The sequence below is a fragment of the Macrobrachium rosenbergii genome, chromosome 56 (genome assembly GCF_040412425.1).
Source record: "Macrobrachium rosenbergii isolate ZJJX-2024 chromosome 56, ASM4041242v1, whole genome shotgun sequence".
In the NCBI taxonomy this organism is placed as follows: domain Eukaryota; kingdom Metazoa; phylum Arthropoda; class Malacostraca; order Decapoda; family Palaemonidae; genus Macrobrachium; species Macrobrachium rosenbergii.
Window position 1 is genome coordinate 71,083,863 of NC_089796.1, and position 27,500 is coordinate 71,111,362.

A 27,500-nucleotide genomic window follows, 5' to 3' on the forward strand; every position below is an offset into this window, starting at 1 on the left:
TTAATGGAGGAGATTACCGGACAGTGTTAAACCAACTTGTCGCCGGGTCATTTCCAGCTTCCCGTCCCTCTCGTTTCAAGGTTAATCCGGTTTTGGTCGTTGCATGTGGTTTTTTATATATATATATATATATAAGCGAGTGTCTGCACACGCTTACGATAACAAATATTCATAGAGGTATGTTTGTCAGTGTCTAACCATGGCCACCGGTCTAACTCAGGCTCTCCTTAATCTGACAGCGATACCAGTTTCTGTTGACGGAATTTTATGCATATGCGGATTTGTCCACATGATTATGATAACTAATATTCATGCGAGTATTTGTAAAGTGTCTGACTTGGGCACGCCTTAATCTGACATACCCATACTGTGTGTCCATGGACGGAAGAGTAGTAGAAATGGGATGGGAGAGGGGCTGGAAAAGAAGGACCTTTTATATACAGGTAGCAAGAAAGTGTGCATGAGTTGGAGGTGAGTGCCGCAGTGTTTAATAGCGGGGGGGCCAACGTGCTAATGACGGACATTTTAAGGAGATGTGTGAAGCGGCTTTATTTTAGAGGGTTTCAGCGCGAACAGTTAAAGATTGATTTTCCATAGTCAGGGAAAGTTTGTTATTCAGTACAATAAATATTCCAGCAGTGGACATCACTTTATTAGATCGAATAACAAAATTAAGAAGCTGGATTGTCTGAAATTAAAAGATATTCCTCGTCAAATGCAAAATTCTTAGATAACCTAATAGCACAGTGAATCTGTTTCATCAGTTAAAAAAAAAAGTTATTGCTCGTTAATAGCAATAATCATTAAATCAGCGATATGCAAGATCAGGAATGGAAATAAAATTAATGACTCGAATTTGACATTCGACCGTTCATTGTTTTAATTATATATTCTCAGTTTATTTGTAGTTTATGTCGTTAATTTGACCTGTTGCATTCGGATATATCTTTGGTTATATCATATACCGTACTATACTAATCCTTTCTTCCTCCATGTTTTTCATAGTTGGAGTCTTCTTTGAAAGCGTGGAAGGCAAGTTCACTGCTCGTGGAATTGTTCAATATACTGTAACTTCTATATGCTGCAGTTTTAGATCTTGTTAATTTCCTGTAATTTTTTTTCATTAGTTTTAAACCAGTCCTTTGAGATTTCGTCTTTCATTAAAGCAAAGTGTAAAACACCTCGCCTTTCATCAGTTGATCGCCTTTCGCATGGGGTGATATAAAGACCAAGAATATATATATCGTTAGCAATTTTTCTTTGAAAAGAAAATGAGGGAATAAAGATATGGAAAATGGTGGAAGACTTTTGGACTACATAAAATGAAAATGGAAACATGCCCTTCCTCATATACAAAAAAAACTGATAATGATACAGAGCCATTACAAAGGCAAGTCACTACAGTTTTCAGTGATCGAATCCCGACCGCTTTAGTTTAGCGCGATTCGGAAAAAAATGGTAAAAGTCTGCGGGATGTTTACTCCTCAGTTGAATGCATATGCTCTTATATAGTAAAATGTGGTAGCCTGCTAAAACTTGCACATGAGAAGGGACACTCACGTAAATATTGATTTTCTTGAATACTTATTGTATTTTTGATAGGACAACTGTCTTTTTTGCTGTTTTAATCGTAATATTTACATTCGTTTGCAGTTTGTCACCTTAGTTTATGTACTGCAAATTTCTTCTTTTGTACAAGTTCTCTTGTAAATGTCTTAGGATGAAACCGGTCGAGATTATTTCTTTTGGTTCATTTGTCCCTATTGGTAATTTACACCTGATGAGAGAGAATGAGAGAGTCTTCAGTGGTTTATATTTTAAAACGAGAACAATGTAATTTCTGCCACAGTTCGTAAGCTCCCAATATTTGTTTTTCGAGGAAGCGGTGGTTCCTCCCTGACGTGACCGTAAGACCTCGGGATAGGGGACACCTTGTTTTTTTTTTTTTTTTTTTTTTTTTGTCGTTTAGTGCTCTTGATTGTTGCTGGTACCATAAAATACTCTCTCTCTCTCTCTCTCTCTCTCTCTCTCTCTCTCTCTCTCTCTCTCTCTCTCTCTCTCTCTCCAATACACATATTTTGGCCTCTCTCTCTCTCCAACACAGGCATACGTATTTTGGCTGGCTGGGACAGTTTTATAGGTACTCTCTCTCTCTCTCTCTCTCTCTCTCTCTCTCTCTCTCTCTCTCTCTCTCTCTCTCTCTCAACACAGGCATACACGTATTTTTGGCTAGTTGGGACAGTTTCTCGTTACCCTCTCTCTCTCTCTCTCTCTCTCTCTCTCTCTCTCTCTCTCTCTCTCTCTCTCTCTCTCTCTCTCTCCCCAACACAGACACGCGTATTTGGCTAGCTGGGACAGTTTATACGCTCTCTCTCTCTCTCTCTCTCTCTCTCTCTCTCTCTCTCTCTCTCTCTCTCTCTCTCTCTCTCTCAACACAGACATGTATTTGGCTAGCTGGGACAGTTTATACACATACTCTCTCTCTCTCTCTCTCTCTCTCTCTCTCTCTCTCTCTCTCTCTCTCTCTCTCTCTCTCTCTCTGTGAAGCTGCGAAGGTGACGTCTTGTCCTTCAGCGTCTGTAGAAATCTTCTGTTTTTGCATGTACGAAAAACTGCTTTGTTTGTCATGGCCGGATCACAGTTTCTCAGCTGTTGGTTAACCTTTTTTATTATTTAATTTTCATGTTGGTTGTTAACTATTTTATTCTTTGTGAGGTCATGCACGAGAACATATCTACATTGAAGAGAGAAAAAGTACGTTGCTATTCCCACGTGCTGTTATTTATTTATTTTTAATTTTTTGGTGTTTAGATTTGTTGCTAATTAACTTTTTCACTCTTCTGACAGTAAAAATTTTTTTTTCTAGAAAATTCTTTTCAATTTTTACTTAATCGGCACAACCCTGGGAAGGATTTTTTAATGCTATTTCTTCTGTTGTTGTGATTATTATTATTATTATTATTATTATTATATTATTGTTGTTGTTGTTGTTGTTGTTGTTGTTGTTGTTGTTGTTGTTGTTGTTGTTGTTGGTTTCAAATTGTTTTCCATGTATTTCATCACCGTTGTTACTACCATAATTTTTGTTGTTTTCTACGAGTTCATTAGTGTTGGTGTCATTATGATAAACGCCTTGATTTCACTGTTACCACCTTTTTTATTTTCATTAACCAACCTCCACATTCTCTTTCATTAGCATTGTTTCTGTTCCTCATTTAGATGAGTGTTAAGCCTTGTGTCCTGCGTAATCGCCAGAGCGCGAGATTATTCCTTCTGGCGACGAGAGTGTGAGTTTTAGGAGCAATAAAAGTGCCTGTCTCACTGTAAAATCCACCTCCTTGTCAGTTACTGACTGCGTTTCCTTTTCTGCCTGATTTTAAAAGCACTGTAAACGAATGATTGTACGTAGGCCTATGTTTTATGTGTGTTTGTATATGTGTATGATTGTAAAAGCACCAGTAGACGTATTTATGTATGTTTAATGTATGTATGATTGTAAAAGCTCCAGTAGACGTATGATTGTGCGTTTGTTTTATGTATGCTTGTATGTATGTGTGATTGTAAAAGCACCAGTAGACGTATGTATGTATGCATGCATGTATGTTTATGCTCTCTTGTCTGTCGCCCCGAGACATTATGAAAAGTGTATGTAGCATGTTTATAGCTATTTTCGTCTCTGCTTAAAGCTGCATGATATGTTATATCTATCTATCTATCTATCTATATATATATATATATATATATATATACATACACATACATACATACATACATACATACATACATACAATCTATATATATATATATATATATATATATGTATATATATATATATATATATATATATATATATGACTATATAGGCCTAGACAGTTTTGTATTTTATGACTTTTCAAGATTTCGGTTGAAGTTAGACTTTGAGTACGTTAACTGGGATTTGTTAATTTGTTTAATTAAGTTTTAAAAAAAAGTCTCCTTGTTTTATCCGTGAAGAAATAAATAAAAAATTATATACCGTTATCGCATACCTTTAGTTTTTTTCCTTCAAGAAACGCCTTTTCCTCACTCAAGCGCCTAAAAAAAAAGTAACACAGTGTCTTCAAAATCTTTCAAAAATATATATTTCCCTTAATTATGAATATGCAACCCAATGACTTAAAGGCAAGTGAAAACGGTGGTTTCTCCAAATAAAAAAAGACGATAAAAATTATAATTCTACGCCTATATAAACCAAAAAAAAAAAAAGAAAGAAAAATGAGATAAACAAATTTTCATTTCATCATCTCTGGACTCGTTGAACATCAGCTGTCCCGTATGCCAGGCAGCTGCCTCCGCTTCTGCTGTTGTGCGAATGTGTTTATTTACAACGCGAAAGCTACTGTGTTTACACACGAGGCTTTTGTGTAAGCTCTGCTGGATATTCCAGGAAGGTCATATGAGGGCTTGGAACAGCTTGGCGTTGGATTAACGCACTCCAGGGTACAGGGTTTAGTTTTATTATTATTATTATTATTATTATTATTATTATTATTATTATTATTATTGCTGTTAATTTTCATAATTATTATTATTATTATTGTTATGATTAATTTTCATAATTATTATTACTCTAAAAATTATTATTATTATTATTATTATTATTATTATTATTATTGTGCATATAATTTTTATTGTTATTATTATTATTATTATTATTATTATTATTATTATTATTATTATTTTGAGGAATCTATCATCACCACCGTGATTATTACTTACGTTATCATTTCGTACACTTGATTTTTAAGTTTTCATTATTATTGTCATTCGCAGTATCCTCACTACTAATACTACCATTATATTTTCAGTCATGATTTAATCTACAACGCCCATTCACAAAAAAAATTCGGCCAAACCATCATTACCCAATCACCCAGACTTTCATCATCACAAAACTAAACCTCTTCTTTATCCATCCACGCCTCCGTCCAGCGGGCGCGCACTCGATCGTAACGTAGCGTAAACAATCTTTCTTTATGGGCGTTACAACGCAGTGTTTATGCTAAACAGATCAGGGGCGTGACAGCCATATATGGAGACGGCTTTTGCTCGGGATTCAAACAATGCCCCGGATGGGTATCCCCCCCTTTACAAACGCACATCGAAAGGGTAGGGCATGAAAGCTTTGTTGGGCGCACTCAGGGGTATGACAGTGGTGTTATGTTCACGGCTTAGATATATCTGAAGTCCGTTGGAGATTTCTGGAACATAGTCGAAGCGAAGGAAAAGTGGCGTCTTGTTCGGTTTCTATTTATTTGAAACCTCTTATTAATCATTTTTTGTTCTATATAAAAAGGCCTATAATGGTAGAAGCTCATATTTGGATAGACATTTGTTTCACCATATTGAAATAGTAAGAGACTTGGAGATCACATGTAAACAAAAACGCTTCCATGGTGGCATACCTTGCCAAGATCACTGTTATTATTATTATTATTATTATTATTATTATGTGTGTGTTATTATTATTATTGGAGAAGCAAATCCACAGTTATGTATATGTACATATTTTAAAGATAACTGTGGACTTGCTTCTCCATTGTAAGACTCATGCCACTATGAGTGTTTTTTAATTTTATTATTATTATTATTATTATTATTATTATTATTATTATTATTATTATTATTATTATTATTATTTGTAGGTAGAAGACCCTCTTTTAAGCATGTACTATTGAAAGTGATAGCTGCATCAGCTGCATTCAATTTTATATATAGTTATTTGTTTTTAAGATGATTGATTTTTAGGTTAACTGCATTCTGCCAATGACTCATTATTATTATTATTATTATTATTATTTATTATTATTATTATTATTATTATTATTATTATTAAGAACTGCATCCAAGTCACCCGCACGATACCCAGTAAGCATTCTCTCCGTCTGAGGTATTTTCCAAAGTCTTCAGAACCCTGTGGTTTGATGTGGGAAAAGTGAGAAACTACTCCGTGAGAAGGAAGTCGGATACAAATAGGGTGGCATTTATTTTCAACTCGTTCCGAGAGAATTTCCCTGGCAGGTAACGTATAGCCTTTGTGAATGTTACGGAAAAGTGAATGACATTGGGATTTAAGCATTGTTTTTTTCGTTCGAGCGTGAGTGATTGTTACTAGTTTTCGTGTGCTGATTTACTTGGTTTTTTATATAGATGTTTGCCTGGGGTATAGTTGTCACTTATGTACATGTGTGTGTGTATATATGTACTGTATATATTTTGTATGTATGTATATATACAAAATAAAGCACACAAACACATATATATGTATACTGTATATATATACACATATATATACATACATACGTACATACATACATACATATATAATATATATACAATACATGTACACATACATATAAATATATATATATATATATATATATATATATATGTATATATATATATATATATATATATATATATATATATATATTTATATATATATATATATTATATATATATATATATATATATATATATATATATATATATATATATATATAATTATAATATACATACATATATATGTATGTATGAATATGTATGTATATATATATATGCATATATATTAGGCTATACATATGTATACATATGTATACATATAAAGTATTTAACCATTAAAATTACAGACACAGAAAATGAAAAGTCCGGTGAATAATGCACTTTCAAAATGAAAATTGACTTGCCGACCACGGACCGTAAGAATGGTCACGTTAGAATCACTTACGCCTTTGCAGTGCAGACTGTGATGCATTGCATTCGTTGCATACCTCGCATAAGAATCAACGTGCTTGTGTCCGTGCAGTGTGTTTTTAACAGGACTTATCGTCTCGCGTCTCACTGGGAGAGAGACCGTTAAACGCAGGTGATTGCAAACAAAACACGTATTGTCTCTCTCCTCTTGCCTAATGGAACGTTGAGGGTGGGTTTATCGAGAGGTTGGGCGGACGGGGTTGGCCGAGAGGTTACTAATAAAGAGGTTGAAAGGGGTTTGCTTACCCCAAGAGTTGCTTTTAAGGATTCGCATGAGGTGGGGTTAGTACAAGCGTTGTGTGTGGTGAGGTTAGGAAAAGGTTGCTTTCAAAGAGTCTGCTCTGTACGGTTATCAAAAGGGTTGCTGTTACGGGGTTGTCGTGTGTTGGGCTAGCAAAAGGTTGCTGTTTAGGGGTTATCTGGTGTGGGGTTAGCGAAAGTGTTGCTGTTAAGAGTAGGGGGGTTTGTGGTTACTGTACCCGAAGGGTTGCTGTTACGGCCTCAGAAGGGTTAGCAAAGGGTTGCTCTTAAGGGGTGGATTAGAATTTGATTAACAAATGGTTACTGGCTGTTATTAGCAAAAGGGTTGGGTCGAGTGAGGTTAGAAATACAAAGTTTGCACCGAGATTATATAGGGTTGCTGCCAATGGTAGACTTCGCTAGGTTAGCAAAGAATAATTGTTGTTAAGGTGTACGGCTGGGTGCCGATGGCAAAGGGTTGCTGTCAGGGTTTCGGAATAAGGTTTATATGAATAAACCCCAAGGGAACTGGACGTTGTAATTAAAGGCCAATTCTATAATGTTTTAGCAAATAATTGCTAATTAAGATATTTTTGACGGACGGAGTTAACAAAAGGTTGCTGAGAAAGAGCCGAGCTGAATGAGTTTAGCGAGCGAAAAGGGTTTCTGTTGACAGAGGGAGGGGTGGAGGAATTTGCCCAAGTACCACAACCCCTTTGGAATCTCTCTCAGCCACCCACAAAGTTCTCGAAGGCTCCGCTAATGGGTTTCAAGTGCTATGATGATGGAAAGGGGAAGGTCTTTTATTAGTCAAAGATTTTTGTTTGTTTGTTCTATTTCCAAGGTGTAATTTTTTCATGTTTTTATTCGAATGTTACCTGTTTATATATATATATATATATATATATATATATATATATATATATATATATATATATATATATATATATTTGTGTGTATGTGGAACTGACGGACGTGTCAGTTTATAATTTGTGCATGTCCACAGCATGCACATCTTTCAAAAGCCTGCCTTCTTCGTGGTGACTCATTCCCCATCAGTTATTCATGTCGCCTTTCCCTAATTGATTCTCCATAAGGAATTTATTCAAGGCGAAGCGGGCGAGGTCCTGGGACCTGGCTCACCTGTCTGCCAGGTGTTGTTGTTGGTCGTTGGGGAAGGCACCAAGATTCCCAGGAGTGCAACTGCCGAGTGCATGGAATGGGTATTAAGGAGGTAGCAATTGGCAGAGTCGACCTTGAGAGCTCAGCTCCTTTTTACATTCTTATTCTGCTTCACTTGCTGAGATCGACTTCAGAAAGGTGATGCTACTCCTTTCGTCTGGTCCTCAGGGCGATAACAAAGTATCGAGTAGAGGTCGACCTTGATTGCTTGATAGATAGATAGATAGATAGATAGATAGATTTCCGACCATGAAATTACAATGCTGCCGTAATTACATAAGATTCAGAATTACAGTATTTTCAGTATCTTACGAAAGATAATTTTTTCGGTCCAATTAATATAAAAAAAATCCCAATAACGACTTTGCAAGACTCGGAAATACTCCAGAAAATAAAAAAAAAAAATTCTTGTATAAAAAACTTAACATTTTCTTTCACTCCTACGCATTAATTCCCCATTTCTCATTTTGTTCCGTCTATGTTATTAATATGAATGTTAAATGACATCTAGTCCTCTTTTTTTTTTCTTCAGTTTCCTCTCACAGTCGATTTATGGATTGTCTTAGATACTTTCTTTCTGCATATCTGCAATAACTTCATCTTTGCGTGCGTGCATACTCATTTATAAGGTGCGTGCATGTGATTGCACACAAGGCGCTTTGAAGGAAAAGTTTTGCTGGGAGGGAGTGTTTAGTCTGCTCTTATGTCCAATATTACAACTATTATTGACCGCCGTCATGGTAGAAAGTGGATCATAACTTTGAAATGTCTTCTCGTCTTTTCTATATTTCTCGAATACATATGCATATACAGTGTGTGTGTGTGTATATGTATGTATATATATATATATATATATATATATATATATATATATATATATATATATATATATATTTATATACAGTATATATATGTGTGTGTATTATATATATATATTATATATAATATATGTATGTATGTATTGTGTGTATGTAAGATGTTCAGATGATTTACTTGTGTTTATTTCATATTCCCGTATTAGTTCTTATGTTTTACATAACTTCTATTGTTCTTTTACCTATCCTTTTCCTCACTCATTACAGACACACTTACCACGCAGGAACTCAGGACTTTCTGCTTTGTTTATCCCTCCTCTTGAACTGTATTTAATGCAAACATACACACAATGCGCCAGGCGCTCGAGAAACGGTTAAAACGCGACATCTTGGTGGCCGACAGATGTAGCAGCACAAAGCAGGTTAGGAACTCAAGTGGGACCTCGTCACAACAAGCGCCCTCAACTTCGGGTTCAGAAACGAGTACGTTAGCAGTTGAAACGCCCAAGGCGTTGAAAAGGAGGACTTGCTTTACTTCTCACTGTGACGAGATCGAGACACCGCGTTCTGGTCGAGAGAGACAACGAAATGATTTGTGCCGAGTGGTTTGGTACAGAGCATCTGATAGGTGGGCGGCGTCAAAATTTGGTGTTTATCAAAACTTAAATTTGTGTCTGCGTTCGAATGGAAAGTCAAAGGGCGCAGTTAGATTTAGCAACTAACTCCCACAGAATCTTTTCGATTCGTTATTAAAAGATCGGTTACTCCTATTTCGAATGTAAAATTCGAAATGTAAGGAAGCAGGCAAAATATATTATGAAAATTCACGTGGAAGTCCTGATGAAGGCCATCACTTTGCATAGTAAGAACCGACACACGCTTCTGTTTTGCTTATTTTACTTTAACTCTTGGGCGCTGATTAGCAGATGCACATATAGAGTATAAGTTGGTCCTTACTAACCTGTTTGTTAATTTAGTTATGTCATTATAATTGTATTCTTTCAAAATGTATTCTGTAACCTGTTTTGTTTACACACCATTTTATGATGGATTTAACTTCTAGTTTGTTTGATTTAAATTTCATATTTCCGATCACATGATGGTTCTTGCCGGAAATTTGTTGTTATATCCTGGAAAACGAAATATTGTAATTAGGAAATAACTTAAATAATTGATTTGCAGTTCCCAAAAGACTGTAAGCGATTCACTGATTCTAAGTGCGCTTTTACTGAACTAAATGTCTTACTGATACGGATATGCAGTGGAGAGAGAGAGAGAGAGAGAGAGAGAGAGAGAGAGAGAGAGAGAGAGAGAGAGAGAGAGAGAGAGAGAGAGAGAGATTCCAACCCACGGCATCAGAGACGATTTATTTCAACAACATCTTTGCTTCTATCTTTGTGTGTGTGTGTGTGTGTGTGTGTGTGAGAGAGAGAGAGAGAGAGAGAGAGAGAGAGAGAGAGAGAGAGATTCCAACCCAAGGCATCAGAAGTGATTTATTTCAACAACATCTTTGCTTCTTTCTTTCTTTGTTTTTGTGTGTGTATGAGAGAGAGAGAGAGAGAGAGAGAGAGAGAGAGAGAGAGAGAGAGAGAGAGAGAGATTCCAACCAAAGGCATCAGAAGTTATTCATTTCAGCATCATCTTTGCCTTTTTCATTTTGAGAGAGAGAGAGAGGGAGAGAACTGGGAATAGCAACCTTGAACCTATACCTAAAGAAACCCCTTGAGCGAATCGATTATTAGCCTGCCTATGATTCGTGAGGCCTATGTTATGAGGGGCCATAATTATCCCTAATAAATGCACCCTAATATCGGTCTTGTTCTGCCCCTGTTCCAGCTGCCACCCTTTGAGTGATGGATTTGTTTCCACGCCCAATTGGAGAAGCCTTACGATACTTTCTTTGTTTTTGTTGTTATTCTTCCCATTCTTGTCATTATTCCTGTTATGAAAAATTATCTGATTTGATTTGCTTTCAGAATGATTAACGCTTCTCTCTTATTGTCAGCTGCTATTGACGGCTTTTGATGATGACAGATAACGTTAGAGAAATGTCGAAGTAAAATTTTTTTAATTTAATGTTGGATTTAACTAGTTTCTTGTCATATTGTGGAATTGGTCAGTGAATGGATTTTCCTCATTTGTTATTCTTTCATCAGCTATTCATATTGTTCGTCCGTTTCTCTTCCTCTTCTCTTCTATTCCAAACTTTTCCCAGAGCTCCTTCTTCCTTACTTTATTATTATTAATATTATTATTATTATTATTATTATTATTATTATTATTATTATTATTATTATTATTTTTTATTTTTATATATTTATTTTTTGGTCCATCACAGTCATCCTATTCGACTGGGTGGTTTTCATAGTGTAGGGTTCCGGGTTGCATCCTGCCTCCTTAGGAGTCCATCACTTTTCACACTGTGTGCGCTGTTTCTAGTAGTACACTTTTCTGCATGAGTCCCGGAGCTACTTCGGCATCTAGTTTTTCCAGATTCCTTTTCAGTGATCTTGGGATCGTGCCTAGTGTCCCAATGATTATGGGTACAATTTCCACTGGCATATTCCATATCCTTCTTATTTCGATTTTCAGGTCTTGATACTTGTCAAATTTTTCTTTTATTATTATTATTATTATTATTATTATTATTATTATTATTATTATTATTATTATTATTATTATTATTCAGAAGATGAACCTTGTTCGTATACAAACAAGCTCCCAGAGGCCATTGACATGAGATTCGGGCTTCAAAAGAATATGGTGTTCACTTTACGAGAAAACCAATATGACCAGAGATGTTTTCATCAGTACTAATTACCATAATTATATGGATGAGTTACTGAATCATAAATTCAGTTTAATTTTCAATCTTTTTGTTTTTTGTTGACAAGAACCTATAATTTTCTGGAAAAGGGAATAATATAGTTGTTAATGTCAGGTTCAGGATTAATAGCCCGTAAAATCACGCATAAAAATCCATGAGATTAGAAAGACAAACTGTCCATCTATGAGATATATATATATATATATATATATATATATATATATATATATATATATATATATATATATATTATGTCTGCCTGTATGTACGTATATAAAATGAGAAGGAACTCAGGTGGTCTTCTCTATGAACATTCTTAGAAGTCTGTTTTATGGATCTGGGAAATTATTTCATGAATCAATTAGTTTTTATGGGAGTGGTTCGATTTGTGACCCATTTTTTGTGGTCATTTCCCAAGACCGTCTCTATATAAAGTCATCAGCGCTGGGTATCCTCTTGTTTTTTTTTTTATTTGCGATTTTATTTTTCACTTTTTTAATATTTTACCGACAAGTATATAAGTCGATCTTCGCCGCTGACGAGAATAGCAACCGAACTTCTCAAAGGGAATTAAGAATTAAAATTTCAAACTGGTTGTTGAAAGACCTGGTATTAGTTGTAAGGAGATTGAGAGCGGCCATTGTAGACGGGGTTTGATTATTAGTTATGAAGAGATATATAGATGGATAGATATACAGATTAAGAGAGGGGGACACAGTAACACCGGGAGAGAGAGAAGACTTCCTTGTCGATATACCTGTAGGTTGGTTCCACCTCTCGGGGGCGGGTTGAGGGATTACCTCCTCGAGGCCCTCCGTTGTTTGGATTCGGACGTTGTTTGTAAGATTTATGAGAGAGAGAAAGTAAAGGTTCTTTGCAAGAGTATACAGAGCAGGGAAAAACAAAAACACTGCCTTCAAGCTCAGCACTCGACTTGAAAAGGTCGATTTTGAATTCTCCCCAACAACCGTATAGATTATTTATGGAAGGTTCATTTATATTCAATGGTTGTGAATGAAAACCCTCATGAAATATGAATTTAATGAAAAATAAATGCCATGAACAAATATCTCTTAAGTTTTTTATGACAGTTTTCTGTTTGTTTGAAATTGCTAACCCTTTTGTTTTATGTCACTTCAGTACAATGTCTGTTGGATTTATTTTAGTTTTCAGATGGGTTTTCCGTTTTTCTAATAATGTGTTACATCTCTTAATTTTCTTTGTATTCTTTGCTTTCGGTGAAACTTTTGCGTTAGGTTTATCCCATATATTTGCAATGGATAATTTTAGCTTGCTTTTTTTTTTATCTCTTGGCACTTTCAGCCTTAAAAAAAAAACTATGGGAAGCAAGGACCCTTGCTAGCACAAGGATATAACTTAATCGAACAACAGTGGTTAGAGTAGCCAAGGAAAAAAAACACCCTTTAGAAGCAAGAGCGTGTGCTGGTACAAGGCCATAACTCAGTCGAACAACAGTGGTTCGTGTCGTCAAAATAACTCACCGTTTCAAAGCCTATACAATCCTTAACATTCAGCCTAAGCCTGGTATCTGTTGCATATGTATTTCGGGGAAGTTCGCTACATGATAAAGGGCATATAAGGCCGGGACCCCAATAAACACCCCCGACATTCGACAGACCTCCACGCCCATATATAGTCCAAACCTTTGGGCCTAGACTCCCTAGAGCCAGACCGCAGACGGCCCTTCGTTTTGGCCTAAGCAACTGGCTACCTGACTTACCCCCCGAAACATGATGCTGTTCCATGAACCGAAGATGAAGGAGGTGATTGTACGAAGAGAAGAACTTCTTTCAAGGGCGGGGGAAAACGAACTTCTTTCTGTAATGGAAGTTGCGGGTTTTTGGCACTAACTGTATTAATTTGTTTTTATTGTTGAAAACACCAAGCTTACTTCTCCTCACTTACCGAAAGATATTGAAACGATGATGCTAACAGTTACATACCAAAACCCAAAAACAAAGAATATTTTCTTGTTAAGTGTATATTTGAAAGAGAAACCGAGTCTCTTTTTGGAATTAAGTATATATATATCTCCTCTCAACCTTTCTTTTACATATTACTCAAAGAAATTATTCCGACCGATGAAGAGAGATGCCGTTGGAGCGAAATCTCGGCAGCACCCACTGTACAGTTCACAGGTTGAATGCTGTATCTGTTATGTCTTATTCTAAGTTTCTTGAAAACATATAATTCAGATATATTATGTTTTAATTTGATTTTATTTGCTACCTGGTAATTTTAGGCAACTGCCTCCCTGTCCCTGACAGCCCACTGTAATGATATTCCGAAATTCCCTGATAACATCTGGCGTAATTAGGCACCTCCCAAATAGAGCGAAGACGGTGATCTGTAGACGAGACAAGACAGGACTCCTGTCTCATTTTTTTTTCTCTCTCTCTCTCTCTCCAATGCTCTTTAAGATGTCCCTGTCCAAAAGAGCTCCCTAATAAAGCCAACTTCCCAGTGCCCCTATCCTTTAAAAGCCGATGGCTGTCCTTGGTATCATATCTCCCCGTTCTTTGTGGCGTTGCAGAGTTTTGCGTCTTTGAACGACTTGTTATTTTTGCAAGGTCCTTGGTTATATGAGCTAATGATTTCGCAATGCTGCGTTCTGTGGTGCCTTTCAAGTGTTGAGTAAACTGGTCTGAAAGAATAGGGTGCCCACTTTCAAAGGACAAACCATATTTTTATTTTTTTTATTGGCGATGAACATCCCGATATACCCGTGGATATATAATGGATATCCATTAGATATCCATTAGATACTTATTCAGTCTGTTCTGATGGTTCGTGTGTCGGATTTCGCTTTATTGATGGGTAATCAGAGTTAAATAAAACTTACGATGTAGAATAGGGTACCTGACCTTTTGGATAATTCATTTTGACAGGGAAGAAACCAGAAAACCAGTGAAAAATAAGGAGTTATCAACATAAACTGCTGCTATAGAATAGCTGGCAAAGTGTTGAAGTCATGCGTCCGTTATGCTCCAACCGTTTAACGTATTTGTCCGTTAATTCCCGAAAACATTCACACACACACACACACACACACACTAAAGGCAGCTTAGGATTACACAGATGCCCTAAGTTGAAATTATGGCATTAAGTAGCCTAAACATGAATCATTGCTCATAAATGTGACTCCTACGGCCTGTTCAGATATTAAGTGTAATGTCAGTAAAATGGGGTCTTGGGATCTGTAATCACAGCAGTCACACAGGTTGGATTTCTTTTTCGTATCGTCATTGGGTTATTTGCAGTTGTCACGTCTTATTCAGCATTCATACATTATTCATCTGCTTTAGGTGGGTGTTCTCAATTAATATCTCGTTTGCCGAGTTAATCCAGATTCATTTTCTTTGATGTGGTTACCAAAATTTGTATGTTGATAACCAAACTCATAAAAATTTTCTCATTTAAATATTGACTTATATGTATACCCTCTCATGGAAACACGGCTGTTACAAATGATAATTTAGTAAAAAAATAATGTATTATTATAAATCCTAATGCCTGTTGTTAATTTGCATATGTCGTCGATGTTATTAGAGAAATCCTGTCTGTAAGTCAAGTTTCTTGTCTTTCATCACGTTAGTAGGCCTACTGATATTTTTTTAATGAATGTAATTCACAAGATATGACTGTCGCCATTGCCCCAACTTCCCAATTTGGTATGCATGAAAAGCGGAGATAAAAAATTCAGCCTGGCTATTCATACCAAATCCTCATTATGATGTTCTCTTAACGAATTCCAACGTCTTCGCACGAGTGAGTAGCATACTTGATTAATAACTGATGCAGCCTCAGAAATTGACACTTATATATAAAAAAACATATATATAAAAAAACATATCACGTCCAAGAACTCCCCAAGGCTGCTTGCCTACTTAACGACCTTCAACCGAATGTCTTCCATTTGCTCAATACAGTAAGGTGTAGGGAGGTAAGCTCCTTTTAGGTAAAGTTGGGAAAGTTTGGGGTGCTCAATGTGAAGTGGATTTGTTTTTTGCCTTTCGTTTTTTTTAATGTAGATTTTATCATAAGCTTAAAAGAAGGAGTCACTGACGCACAACGTGACATCGTTCTAATACTGCATGCAGGTTCGAATTCTGCTACGGACATCAGAATATCTTCATCTGTATGTATATATATATATATATATATATGTATGTATATATATATATATATATATATATATATATATATATATATATATATATATATATATATATATATATAAAACAGATTCATATATTACTGCGAGACCATTTTATTTTAGTATCCCCTGTCACTTCCTCGCTGACAGGCACCACAAAAAACGTGACATAAAAAACGGGAGGGCGTATTCCGACTCTACCCTTTTTCTGCCTTAACTATACAGTAGCTATGAGATGTCTGGAGCATCATTTGCATCGGGACGGAGATGAGTGAAGCTTACGTGATCGAATGCTGGCAGGTAACCTGGTAGGGGGCCAAGAATGTTGACAGATTGGGTCTCTCGTTGGAAGACAGCGCCGGAGGGTAAAGAAGTTATGTACAGTGTGAAGTAGACCAGTAAAATTTTATTTTTCCTCCTTATTAACAGAAAAATGTATGAAACAGACAAACAATCGTGTTCACACCCACACTATTTAGTATATCTATATATATATATATATATATATATATATATATATATATATATGTGTGTATATATTTATTTATTTATATACATTTATATATGTTTATATATGTGTGTGTGTGCTTGCTCCCCCGTTTGTGTTAATAATCTAACGCACTTCTTTTGGGCCACTGATTTAAGAAACATAACAGACACAAACACATATATATATATACATTTACATACATATATATATATATATATATATATATATATATATATATATATATATATATATATATATATATATATAGTCTGTATGGTTGATATTTCTATATAAATAAAGGTACACACTCGCATCACCGATCATGAAGACCACTAAAGCGAAGGAATTTCAGCATTCCAATCCACTGGAGCTGCCATTATTCAGACAAAACTTGCCTCTTCTCAGTTCTTATATATATATATATATATGCCTGAGAATGTTTATGCTTCCATGCATGTAGGCTTATGATCGTGAGAACATGCTCATAGTTAAGAATATGCAAAGTTTACTCGTAAATTTATGGGAACTCTTTACATTCAGGAATTGGGGGATATTATCCTCGTGTGGAAAGGGAGAATGTACGCCGATTATACATTCATGTATGTAAAGTGAACAAACAGAGACACGGCGTCGCGATAATTTCCAAATTAAGGATCCAAAAGGAGTAACGCCATGACCGTTCCTTAGCATTTCAAATGCGGAGCCCATTGTGACGAGCGAAGGATAACACCGAAATACACGAATACGTTATGCAGTCCGTTTCTCGAGTGGTCTGAAAATCACCGCTTCATAACACAAAAGGACATGAATACGTTATGGAATTAGTTAAAAAAAAAAAAAAAAAAAAAGAACTGGGGTCGTATATATATCATTGTAAGGAGATCCTCGATATCCTTTTACGGGAATCCGCTGACAGTCCCCGTAGATGTAAGGGAGCGGAGACCTGTAATCGGGTCTTTTGTTCGCCGACGCACCACCGGCCACGGTCCGCAGCAGCCGATGTTTAGCCATATATCATCCGTCCGGCACTTAGGGCATCCGGACGGCGTCGATAATGGCGTTAAAAAGTCTATGGTTATGCACGCGCTGTTTACATATTCATGGCAGCTTTCTCACCTGGTCTTTGAGGCGACGGTAATAATCTCGTTTGCAGGAGACCGCGGGACTCAACCGCCGTTTCGCCGCCCAGGTATGGGAAAAGACGGGTAGTCCTGGTCTTGCCGCCCCTGCTCGTATCCTTCAGAGTAGGATTCGGAATCCTTGGGTAATACTGTTACGTGTTGTGTACCTGTGTAAGAGGTCTCCTTGTATATACATGAAGGGATTGTGATTTTGATTTGTGGTGGAGGAGTTATGAAAGATAATTGTGGTAGAGATTATTATCTCTTTTCCGTAAAGCCTTCCTGTCCTTTGGAAAACTGCATATTAAAGGGAAAATACATATATAAGTTCTCACGCCAATGCGTACATTTTTATTTTATACTTTGGTCTATTATCTAAAGTATACAAACACAGACTGAACCCCTCTCTTTATAGATTAATTTATGGTATGAGAAAATTTTAGATTTTTTGGCGATATCCAATTAAATATTTTAAATTTTTCTTTTTTTTTTTTTGCAGTACCAAATCAGATATACTCAGGTTTCTTTTCATTACTAATAATACTTAGGTTTCTTTTGCTTTTCCAAATTATATATTTTCTGGTTTTATTGGCAGCAATAAATCATGTACTTGTGTGTTTCTTAGTCACTGCCAAGTTGAATGTTTTGAGGATTTTATAACACCATCTTAATTAATCTCGGTTTTGTTATGCAGACAAAAATTAATGTTCCTGGGTTTCTTTTGCAATACCATACTTAATACTATTTTCTGTTCTTTTGCAGATTAATTGCACATTATGCTCAAGTGGACTCTGCGAAATTCCAATGATGCTCCAACGCCTCCTTTGCCCGATGCCCGATACCAAGTCAGACGTGCCGAAGTCAAGCTCAACCTCAAAGATTCGAACAAGTGCTGGTTAGAAACACAGGTATGAGCTAAAGATTTTTCTTTCATTACTTATATTTCTCTCTCTCTCTCTCTCTCTCTCTCTCTCTCTCTCTCTCTCTCTCTCTCTCTCACACACACACACACACACACACACACACACACACACACACACACACACACACACACACACACGTGTATATGTTTGTGTGTACATTATGGAAAAATGTGTAACTATGCAATGCAAACCATTTTAATACTTATATGTTTTCTTAACCATTTAACTGTTAATACAATTGTGGTGGTTATGTACTAATATTAATGCTATGCCTTAGAAATATTCATTAGAATCACAATGTAAATGAATGGAATTTGAAGTAAAATCACGCAGTAGCCACTGTAAAGAAAATGTTTTGAAATAAAAATTTAAATTATTTCTCTGCACTGTAATTATTTCCCGTCTCTCTCGTGTCTTAATAACGTATTAATGATATGTCTTCCATGTCAGTAATGGATATATTTATAAGAAAACAAATGATGAAAATATGCAACTAACAATATCATAAATCCGTTTTACCTTCAGGTCAAAGTCGCCCAGGTTAGATCTACCTCAAAAATAGCTGGAACCGCCAAAGAAAACGAGGTCTTGCTGGACAGAGAAAATGGGAAATTATTTCAAGAGAAGGAGAACGAGTCCATTTTCAGACGGCTGATCTCTCCCTCCCACTCGTACGCAGACGACGATAAGAAGAGAAAAAGACATCACAAGCATTACAGGTATCGCTTTCACCGTTAAGCCCATTTATATTAAGGCAAATTTTACTTGAATATATTACTTGTTTTATTCTGGCGCTATTTATGCACGCCTCTGCATCCGGGGAGAAAATACAGGCGCTGTACGTTTTGCAACATGAAATGATTTTTTATTTGATTTAATGTATGGAGAACATTCTGATGTAGTTCAATAACGTTCATCTATTTTCTTCTTGATTTGAACCTGAAATGAAGGTTATAATAGGGGATTAGGACTGCGTGTGAATTTTATGAATTATTTTTAGTTTTAGTTTTAGTAAGCAAAAGTTGATTAGAACTATGTATAAATCTATTTGCAAATTATAAGTACATTTTGGCAGCTTACTTGTGAATCTTGTTGTCAAATCGAGTTAGAGACATTTAGTGATAATCATCGATGTGAACGTCAGTGTTTTGCAAATTATTTACGTATTGACCAATTCCTGTAATTTTTTTTCTACTGTCAGTGATTTTATAATTTTAAGTTTTATATCCTTTTCCACAGCAGGTGTATTTTTCTATATAGAAATGTTACATTTCTCTCTCTCTCTCTCTCTCTCTCTCTCTCTCTCTCTCTCTCTCTCTCTCTCTCTCTCTCTCTCTCTAGATGTATGAATGTGGCAATGTCTTTGTTCGTTTTCTCTAAATCTACCCACTGTTAACGGAAAGATTCGATTTAAAAAAAAATGTGTCTTTCTTGCAGATTAAGAATGCTTCATTGCAGTTCATTATATTAATTGATATTTATGTATATGTGTGTATATATATATTTATATATAAATATGTATGTATATGTATTATATACTGTATATATATATATATATATATACATTTATATATATATGTATATATATGTATATATATATATATATATATATATATATATATATATTATAAATTATATATATTTATATATATGTATATACGTACATACATACATACATACATAATTTTCCATCATTCCAAAACATCCCATCCTCCGTTCAGAAACAGCTCGTGCAGATGCAACCCGCTTGACCCGCTGCGCCTCTTCTCGGGCGAGGTGACCGACAGCGACACCGGCAGCGTGTACATGCGGCTGGAGCACACGCCGGTCGCCCTCCAGCCTCGCCCTCAGGTGGTGGCCACGACGGGGCCCCACGACCCGAGAAGGAAACCCCTCTGTGATATCTCCAACGGCGACTACAGCGACCTCCGGAAGCATCTGCAGTGCATATCTTCCTCTTCGTCCTCTTCTCACCTCCACTATCATCACCATCACCTTCACCATCATCACCCTCATGCCCAAGAGCTCCCTCAGTACCTGCAGAAGTTCGCCGCCGCCCCTCCTCACGCCCACGGCCATGGCAGGCACTTCAGTGGTCATTTTCAGGTGGGTTGACGGAATGCCGTGAGTTGTTTTTATTATTATTATTATTATTATTATTATTATTATTATTATTATTATTGGTTTTGTTGATTTCGTTGTTGATGCTGTTGTTATTGATAATCACTTATCCGTAAACCAGTGATTTATTCCATTAGTATTTGGTAACTGGGAATTATTTGTTTCGGAATTGATATATTTGTGTAGGCCCATTTTTAAATTATTTGTATATATATTTTTTCTTTTCTTAAAGCCTTAGAGAGTTCCAGTAAATCGTGGCATTAAGTAAGATCTAACATATTCAACATTGCAAAAAACATCTGAACTTTAACATGTTTTTTCTCATTTCTTATTTGTGCAACACTAGCTCAAGTTTAATGGAGTATTTCGCAAATTTTTGTGTGCGTTTAAAGTTTTTCTTCATTAGTATAGCCTTAAACGATCTAATTTTATATTATTTTTGGGGAAACGGCGTATTATTACTTTAAGTCATTATGTAATTTATGCATTATCATTACTGTATATACATCTGCTTAGCACCCGAGTCTTTGTGTTTTACCCGAAAATCTCGGTCTCTATTTTTTCTTTATTTTCATCATACATATTTCCGACATCATTTCATTCTTTAGATATTTATAATGATTATTTTCATTCCCGAGGGCTCAGGTCAGGGTGCGTAGATTGCAAAGCCTAACACTTTGTTTTTATACAGATATTTTCATGTGTTTTCCCTACCGACATTTGCTTGTTTTTCCAACTTTGATAGAAAAGTTTTCCCTAATGAAGATGAATTGGATCCTATCGTGGTCTCTATTTACTAAAGTTTCCCGGGAAACCCCAACTGACGTCAACAACGGAATAACGTAATTTGATATACAGAGAAAGCTTGCTGTTAGTATTAATGTTCTTCATCTCTTTAAATATATTTAATTGAGATTTTATTTAATATTTGTTAGTATTAATGTTCCTCATCTCTTTAAATATTTTTTATTGAGATTTTATTTAATATTTGTTAGTAATAGTGTTCCTCATCTCTTTAAATATATTTTATTGAGATTTTATTTAATATTTGTTAGTATTAGTGTTCCTCATCTCTTTAGATATATTTTATTGAGATTTTATTTAATATTTGTTAGTATTAGTGTTCCTCATCTCTTTAGATATATTTTATTGAGATTTTATTTAATATTTGTTAGTATTAGTGTTCCTCATCTCTTTAAATATATTTAATTGACATTTTATTGAATATTTCTTAAATATGTGATTGGTATTTTTCATGTGTTTCAATGAAGGTTATGTCTTTTATTCCAACACTTCATGCCTGAATGCAACGTTAACTGTTGTACTAGATTTATACTTTATTTGTATAATGGAAATTACTATTTTTGTTTTAGATATATTTTAGTATTTTTCTCCTTACAGCGCTCCATCCCTCCTCCTCCCAGACCTGACCCGCTTGGGGCATCAGACTCTCAGTCGAACCTAAACTTTGACCCCAGAAGGAGGTCTCGCTCATCCTCGAGATCAAGGTGTTTAATTCTTATGATTTTTTCTATTTATTTTCTCCGACGTAATTGATGGTAGCTTAATTAACTGGTATTGAGAGTGAATAGGCAAATGCTGATTTTCTGATTTATCATGAATTTGATGGTTTAGTAAATCGTTTGCTTGCATGACACTAGTAAATGAAAGGGTACCTAGTAATTGGAGTTTTAGTTGTTGTTGAAATGAATACACTTTCATTACTTTTGGTTAAATACTTAACCAAATTGTTTGACTGTTCTCGCAACATATTAGTCTAATATAATTTCATCCTGCGAAAAATATATTTGCTTTAATGTTCTTCTTACTACTATTATTTCTCTGTAACGTAATTTACCACTTTACTAATTTAACATTATTATTATTATTATTATTATTATTATTATTATTATTATTATTATTATTATTATTATTATTATTATTGCAGGTCTCGGTCGTCCTCAGCACCCCGTTCTCTTCCTTTAACCGCCATCAACTCGAGCTTACTCGAGGGCAGCACCCTCACCACTACCTCGAGCCACAACAGCAGCAGCAGCGCGAGGGGCGTTGCCGAGGGAAAGAGCCAGTCCATGATCCAGGAAGGACAGTGCCCGCCGGAGGGACACTCCCACTGTCTGAAGAGGCACTCCATAGCCGACATCCCCTCAGAGGCGTCCTTCCGGGGAGTGTGGCAGATCCAGAAGGAGAGGAGAGGGAGGTCCTCCAGTCACGAGAGGAAGAAGGAGAAGTCCTACGAGAGGGTGAGATCCCCGAGGCATCTCAGGGACAGGAGAAAAGACAAGGAAGAGGCGGCGAAGGAGGAAAGTCGAGGGAAAACTCCGAGGGAGAGGGTGGAAGGGAGGAGAGCCTCGAGGGAGAAGGTCAAGGAGGAGCCCATATACGAGAGGGTAGACAACGGGGACACCTCCGAGTCGAGTAAGACCAATTCCGGGTCGAGTCTTAATTCCAAAAATAGCTACAATTCCTTCGACAACGCCGTGTACATGTCCATGAAGGACCTGAGGGAACGCTGCACTCACGACAACCCGGACGACTGTTCCTGCCAGCAGGAACACCTGTATTCCTCCCTCCATCTGCGAATATCACCCGACCCCAATAAAACTCCCGTTCACATGCACGATCACTTGTACGAGAACATGTTGTATCTACCCATGACCGAAGTCAAGAGCGTCGTTAAAAAACCCATTGATCTCAATAGACCCTTGCCAGATCCTCCGAATTTTGAGGATGCGGAGTTAGACAACACCTGTGATTTTACCTCCGAGCCTCAAAAGGACATTCACAAACCGGTGGCTATTAAAATATCGAACGACCTGATTGCTCGTTTCGGTAAGTCCCCTAACGATAGGCAGCACCCCATGCCTCAGTATGGCCTGTACATTGCGACGCAACCATCGAAGAAGCCTTGCAAGATCGAAGACTGCCATCAGTCGGACGGCCGTCGCAGTCAGACCGACAAACCGGGAAAGGTATACAAAAGCACGGGACAGCACGTCCACATCAATTACTCTCACGAAAAGCACGACGGCCCCTCCATCCCCTTGCATAACTTGAGACCGCCCCCGCCCCCTCCGCCTCGAAAATCCAGGTCGAGTCAGGGCAGCTCTAAGACCAAAACCAAATCCAAAGGCTCAACCAAACCAAAGTTAGATCCTCATCTCCCTGTGATATACGAAAATACGAGGCAAGAGGAAGAATTAGTTCATTCAGCCAAGAAACGGAAATTAAGGCATAGCATGGAAATAGAATTCAGCTTCGACGACGAAGATAGGCACATGAGCAGATCGTCGGAGGAGGCGAGTGTGTCCGGGTCAAGTCCTAGAGGACATAACTCCTCTGGCAGCGATAACCCGGACAGCGGCGTATCCGAAGGCGTGAATACCCCTCTCGTTAGTCCTCTAAGCGCCCCGAGAAGCCCCCAGACACCGAGAAGCGATAGCCTGCTGGAAGAGCCTTGCACGCCCCTTACTATGGATGAGTTGCACGGTTGCAATAAGAGTCCCAAAGAGAACATCGACGTGAATAGGAACTCCAATATATATGTAAATTTATCTCATGACGTGACGGATCCTCGTTTCCTGAGCCTCCTTAGGGATTCGGGTCATCTTGGACAAAGCATCGCGGAAGCTTATATCGACGACCTCTTTCATCAGATGAGTCAGCAGGTGATGCAACAAACTCACTCGAGTATGTCGACGTCCAATTTCGAGTCCACCTGCCGCAGTTTTGATCACCTGGAAAGTCCGGTGCCGAGTAAGAGTGTCGATTTGAGCAAAATGCTTTTAAGCGCCGTCGGTAGGAACTTATTTTCCGAGTCAACCAAAGTATCCACGCCAGATCGGGAGACAAGGACGCATTCCGGCGATGCTCCTCATAATACTTCATCGCTCTCGAGGAGGCATTCGTTCTCAAGTCTGGCCGACATTTCCCGTAGACTTTCCAAGATCGAGTTTCATGACGATACGACGTCCCTCTGGGGCTTGGAGGTGTCCGACCATGATCCTTCTTCCCCTTCTCTCAAGAAAACCAAATCCCTGCACTGCCTAGATTTATCTGTCAAGAGTCCGGTTACTGGCAATGTCCCGCTGATGGATTCCATGGCTGAAATTCTCAAAGACCCGGAGGAAATGAGCTTCAGTTTCCCAGCAAGCAAATCCCAACTATTATCTCATAGCAAAATGTCGGCGAGCCCCGAGGAAAGTGAACAATCAGGACAATGGTGGCTGCCGGGGGAAGGTGGTGGCGGTGGTGGTGGGCGTGGGTATTGGAATGAAGATGGGAGTGAGGAAGAAAAGGGGAAGGGTGGGACTGGGCAGGGTAGGACGGGGGAGGTCTCCCCCACAGAAGGGTCAGGTAAAAGGGCAGGTGGTGGTCAGGCAGCCCAGCCAGGTTCATTCAGTGAACTGCCTTCATCCCACGACCGTCATCCCGTCTCATCTCAGCCTTCCATCACCCCAGCTTCCCATTGCTCCCCTACGAGTAACCCGACACTACCACTTCCGGTGATGAGCGGAGGGCAGCAGCATCTGGGTATGGGTCGTGAGAGTGCCTCCGCCTCCTCCTCCTCCTCTTCCTGCTATTCAGTGCCTCTTGGGCCACCATCCTGTGAGGAAGAGAATAGTTCCCGACTCAATCTGAGTCAGTGTGCGAGTGGTTGCGGCGGTGACTCGACTGTCCTGACTTTAGACAACTCGAGTCAACTGACGTCTCGTCAGCAGCGCCGGCAGGAGGAGAGTAGCTATCGCCTTCAGCGCATGTTGCAGGATCGTTCACGCTCTCCTCAGGAAACCGAGCAGGATGAGTCGGTGAGCGCCGATTGGTCTATGGAAGCTGTCCTGGACGAGGCCTCGACTTTCGAGCACCACGACCTTGACGCCGAAAACAGCGACCTCCCCGAATCGCCAGAGTCGCAGGAGTCCATCAGCCTGTACGCCCTGGGCAGTGAGTTCGCCGACAGCATCTACATCAGCCCCAAACTGTGCGAGAAGATCAAAGAAGTGTCCGAAGAAAAGATGCTGGCCAGGTTGCGTAAATCCTTCCGCAGCAAGAAGGAGAAGGCTCCCCCCGGCAGCGGCCCCGTCGTGATCAACGGTACCAGTGGGAGCTCGAAGCCAAAGGTCGGGATTTTGATGTTTGTGGACAATCCGATGTATTTGAGTCCCGAAGTGAAAAAAGAGGCGAAAGTCGTCAGTTCTCAACAGCAGAATAGTGTGTGGTATGTGGGCAACCCAATGTATAATTCCCCCGATCCCAATAAACTAAGAAACCTGAATTATGACGCAAAACAAAAGGCGATCTGCGAGAAGGAAAATCAGAGGAACGCCCGTTTAGCTAAAGTCGTGTGTCAAAATAATAATCTTAGGAAGCCTTTGGGAAGCTTGTGGTTGCAAAGCAACCCTTGTTATTACTCGCCCGATGTCAAGAATCATTTATCGTCAAACCCCAACACTAAACACAGTAGCAGCACCATCAACAGCAACAACAACAACAACAACAATAACAACACGAACAACCCCAACCCAGCCCCCAAAACGTACGTGCGCGAGAAGCCCGATGACCATTACCTAACTCCAATTTCCGTCAAACATCCGAAGAACTTCGTACCCAAACCGTCAGCCGTGCCTTTGGATAAACTGAACGACGGAGACATCCTCGATCTGCAGAAGTTTATCGACCACGAATACTGCACCATCCCCGGAGACGAGTCCGACTCGTGGGTGAGTCAGTCGACCTCGAGGAAAAGCGACTCGCCCGTCGCCAGGAGAACGCTCGAGTTCGGTGCCACAAAGAAGCAAAGAGAGGAGAAGACTGCCAAGAAGCCCATCACGCCCTCCAGGATATGGCGCCAGACGGGGAAGAACCAGCACTCCACTCCGAGGAAGTACCAGGGAACGCTGGAGAAGAACCTAGACACAGGGGCTGCGCTAGGGACGAGGGCGCATAGGACCCCAAGGGCAGTGAAGAGAGGGAAAAAGACAAGGGAAACCGCTCAGGTATGTGATTCTCTCTCTCTCTCTCTCTCTCTCTCTCTCTCTCTCTCTCTCTAGAAGTCTGTATTCAGCTCTAAAAATCAGGAAAGGAATTTTGAGCGTTGTTATCGAAGTGGAGGAATAACGTGGAAATGACTTACCATTGCAGCACTAATTAAAAAAAAAAATGTTTATATGTGGCATTTAACTTTATATCCACTAAGGTAGAATTTTTATTTACACGGGGTCCCATCATATTTCGTCCATTTTATGTTAGAAATTATGTTACATGGTGACTTTCATCATTGCCTCACTTTAGATAAAAAAAGTATTTTTATAAGTATAAGTTAAATATTACAATATTATTAAAAGAAGGTTTTGATAATATTCAGCTACATATATTACTTGAAAGGAATATTTAGAGTATAAGTTCGATTTTCAGTAACTATATTGAAGGTATGATAAACACAGTATAGATTCTGAGAGCAATGACAAAATGTTAGCGCTCTCTCTCTCTCTCTCTCTCTCTCTCTCTCTCTCTCTCTCTGTATGTATTTGCATAGATATGGATGCGTATATTCTATAACGTATTTAGTCAAAGGTCAGTAATATACTCATGACTTTATATGTAACCACAAAAAAATGTGTATAAATAGATCAGCGTTAAGGATGTACAAAAGTAAATGCTTGATATCTTATTTGTGTATAAATATCTGTGTACATAAATCTTTTGTTTTTTTTGACAAACAGATTCCAGTATACTTGTTCATAAGCATTTAAATTCATAAACTGAAGGTGTCCATATATAAATGTTTTGTGTCT

The 27,500-nt window shown here is 37.9% G+C and overlaps 1 protein-coding gene across 5 annotated transcripts in view; it reads left to right on the forward strand.

The window, feature by feature from the left end:
* Positions 1-27,500, forward strand: part of LOC136836045 (uncharacterized) — a 490,804-nt gene that overhangs the window by 133,899 nt on the left and 329,405 nt on the right. For all 5 annotated transcript variants that reach the window (XM_067099927.1, XM_067099930.1, XM_067099931.1 and 2 more), the window contains exons 2-6: positions 18,407-18,552; positions 19,093-19,286; positions 20,289-20,673; positions 22,090-22,196; positions 22,637-26,702. In XM_067099927.1, coding sequence (XP_066956028.1) covers positions 18,421-18,552; positions 19,093-19,286; positions 20,289-20,673; positions 22,090-22,196; positions 22,637-26,702 — 4,884 coding nt within the window. In that variant the 5' untranslated portion in view covers positions 18,407-18,420. The remainder of the gene's footprint in view (positions 1-18,406; positions 18,553-19,092; positions 19,287-20,288; positions 20,674-22,089; positions 22,197-22,636; positions 26,703-27,500) is intronic.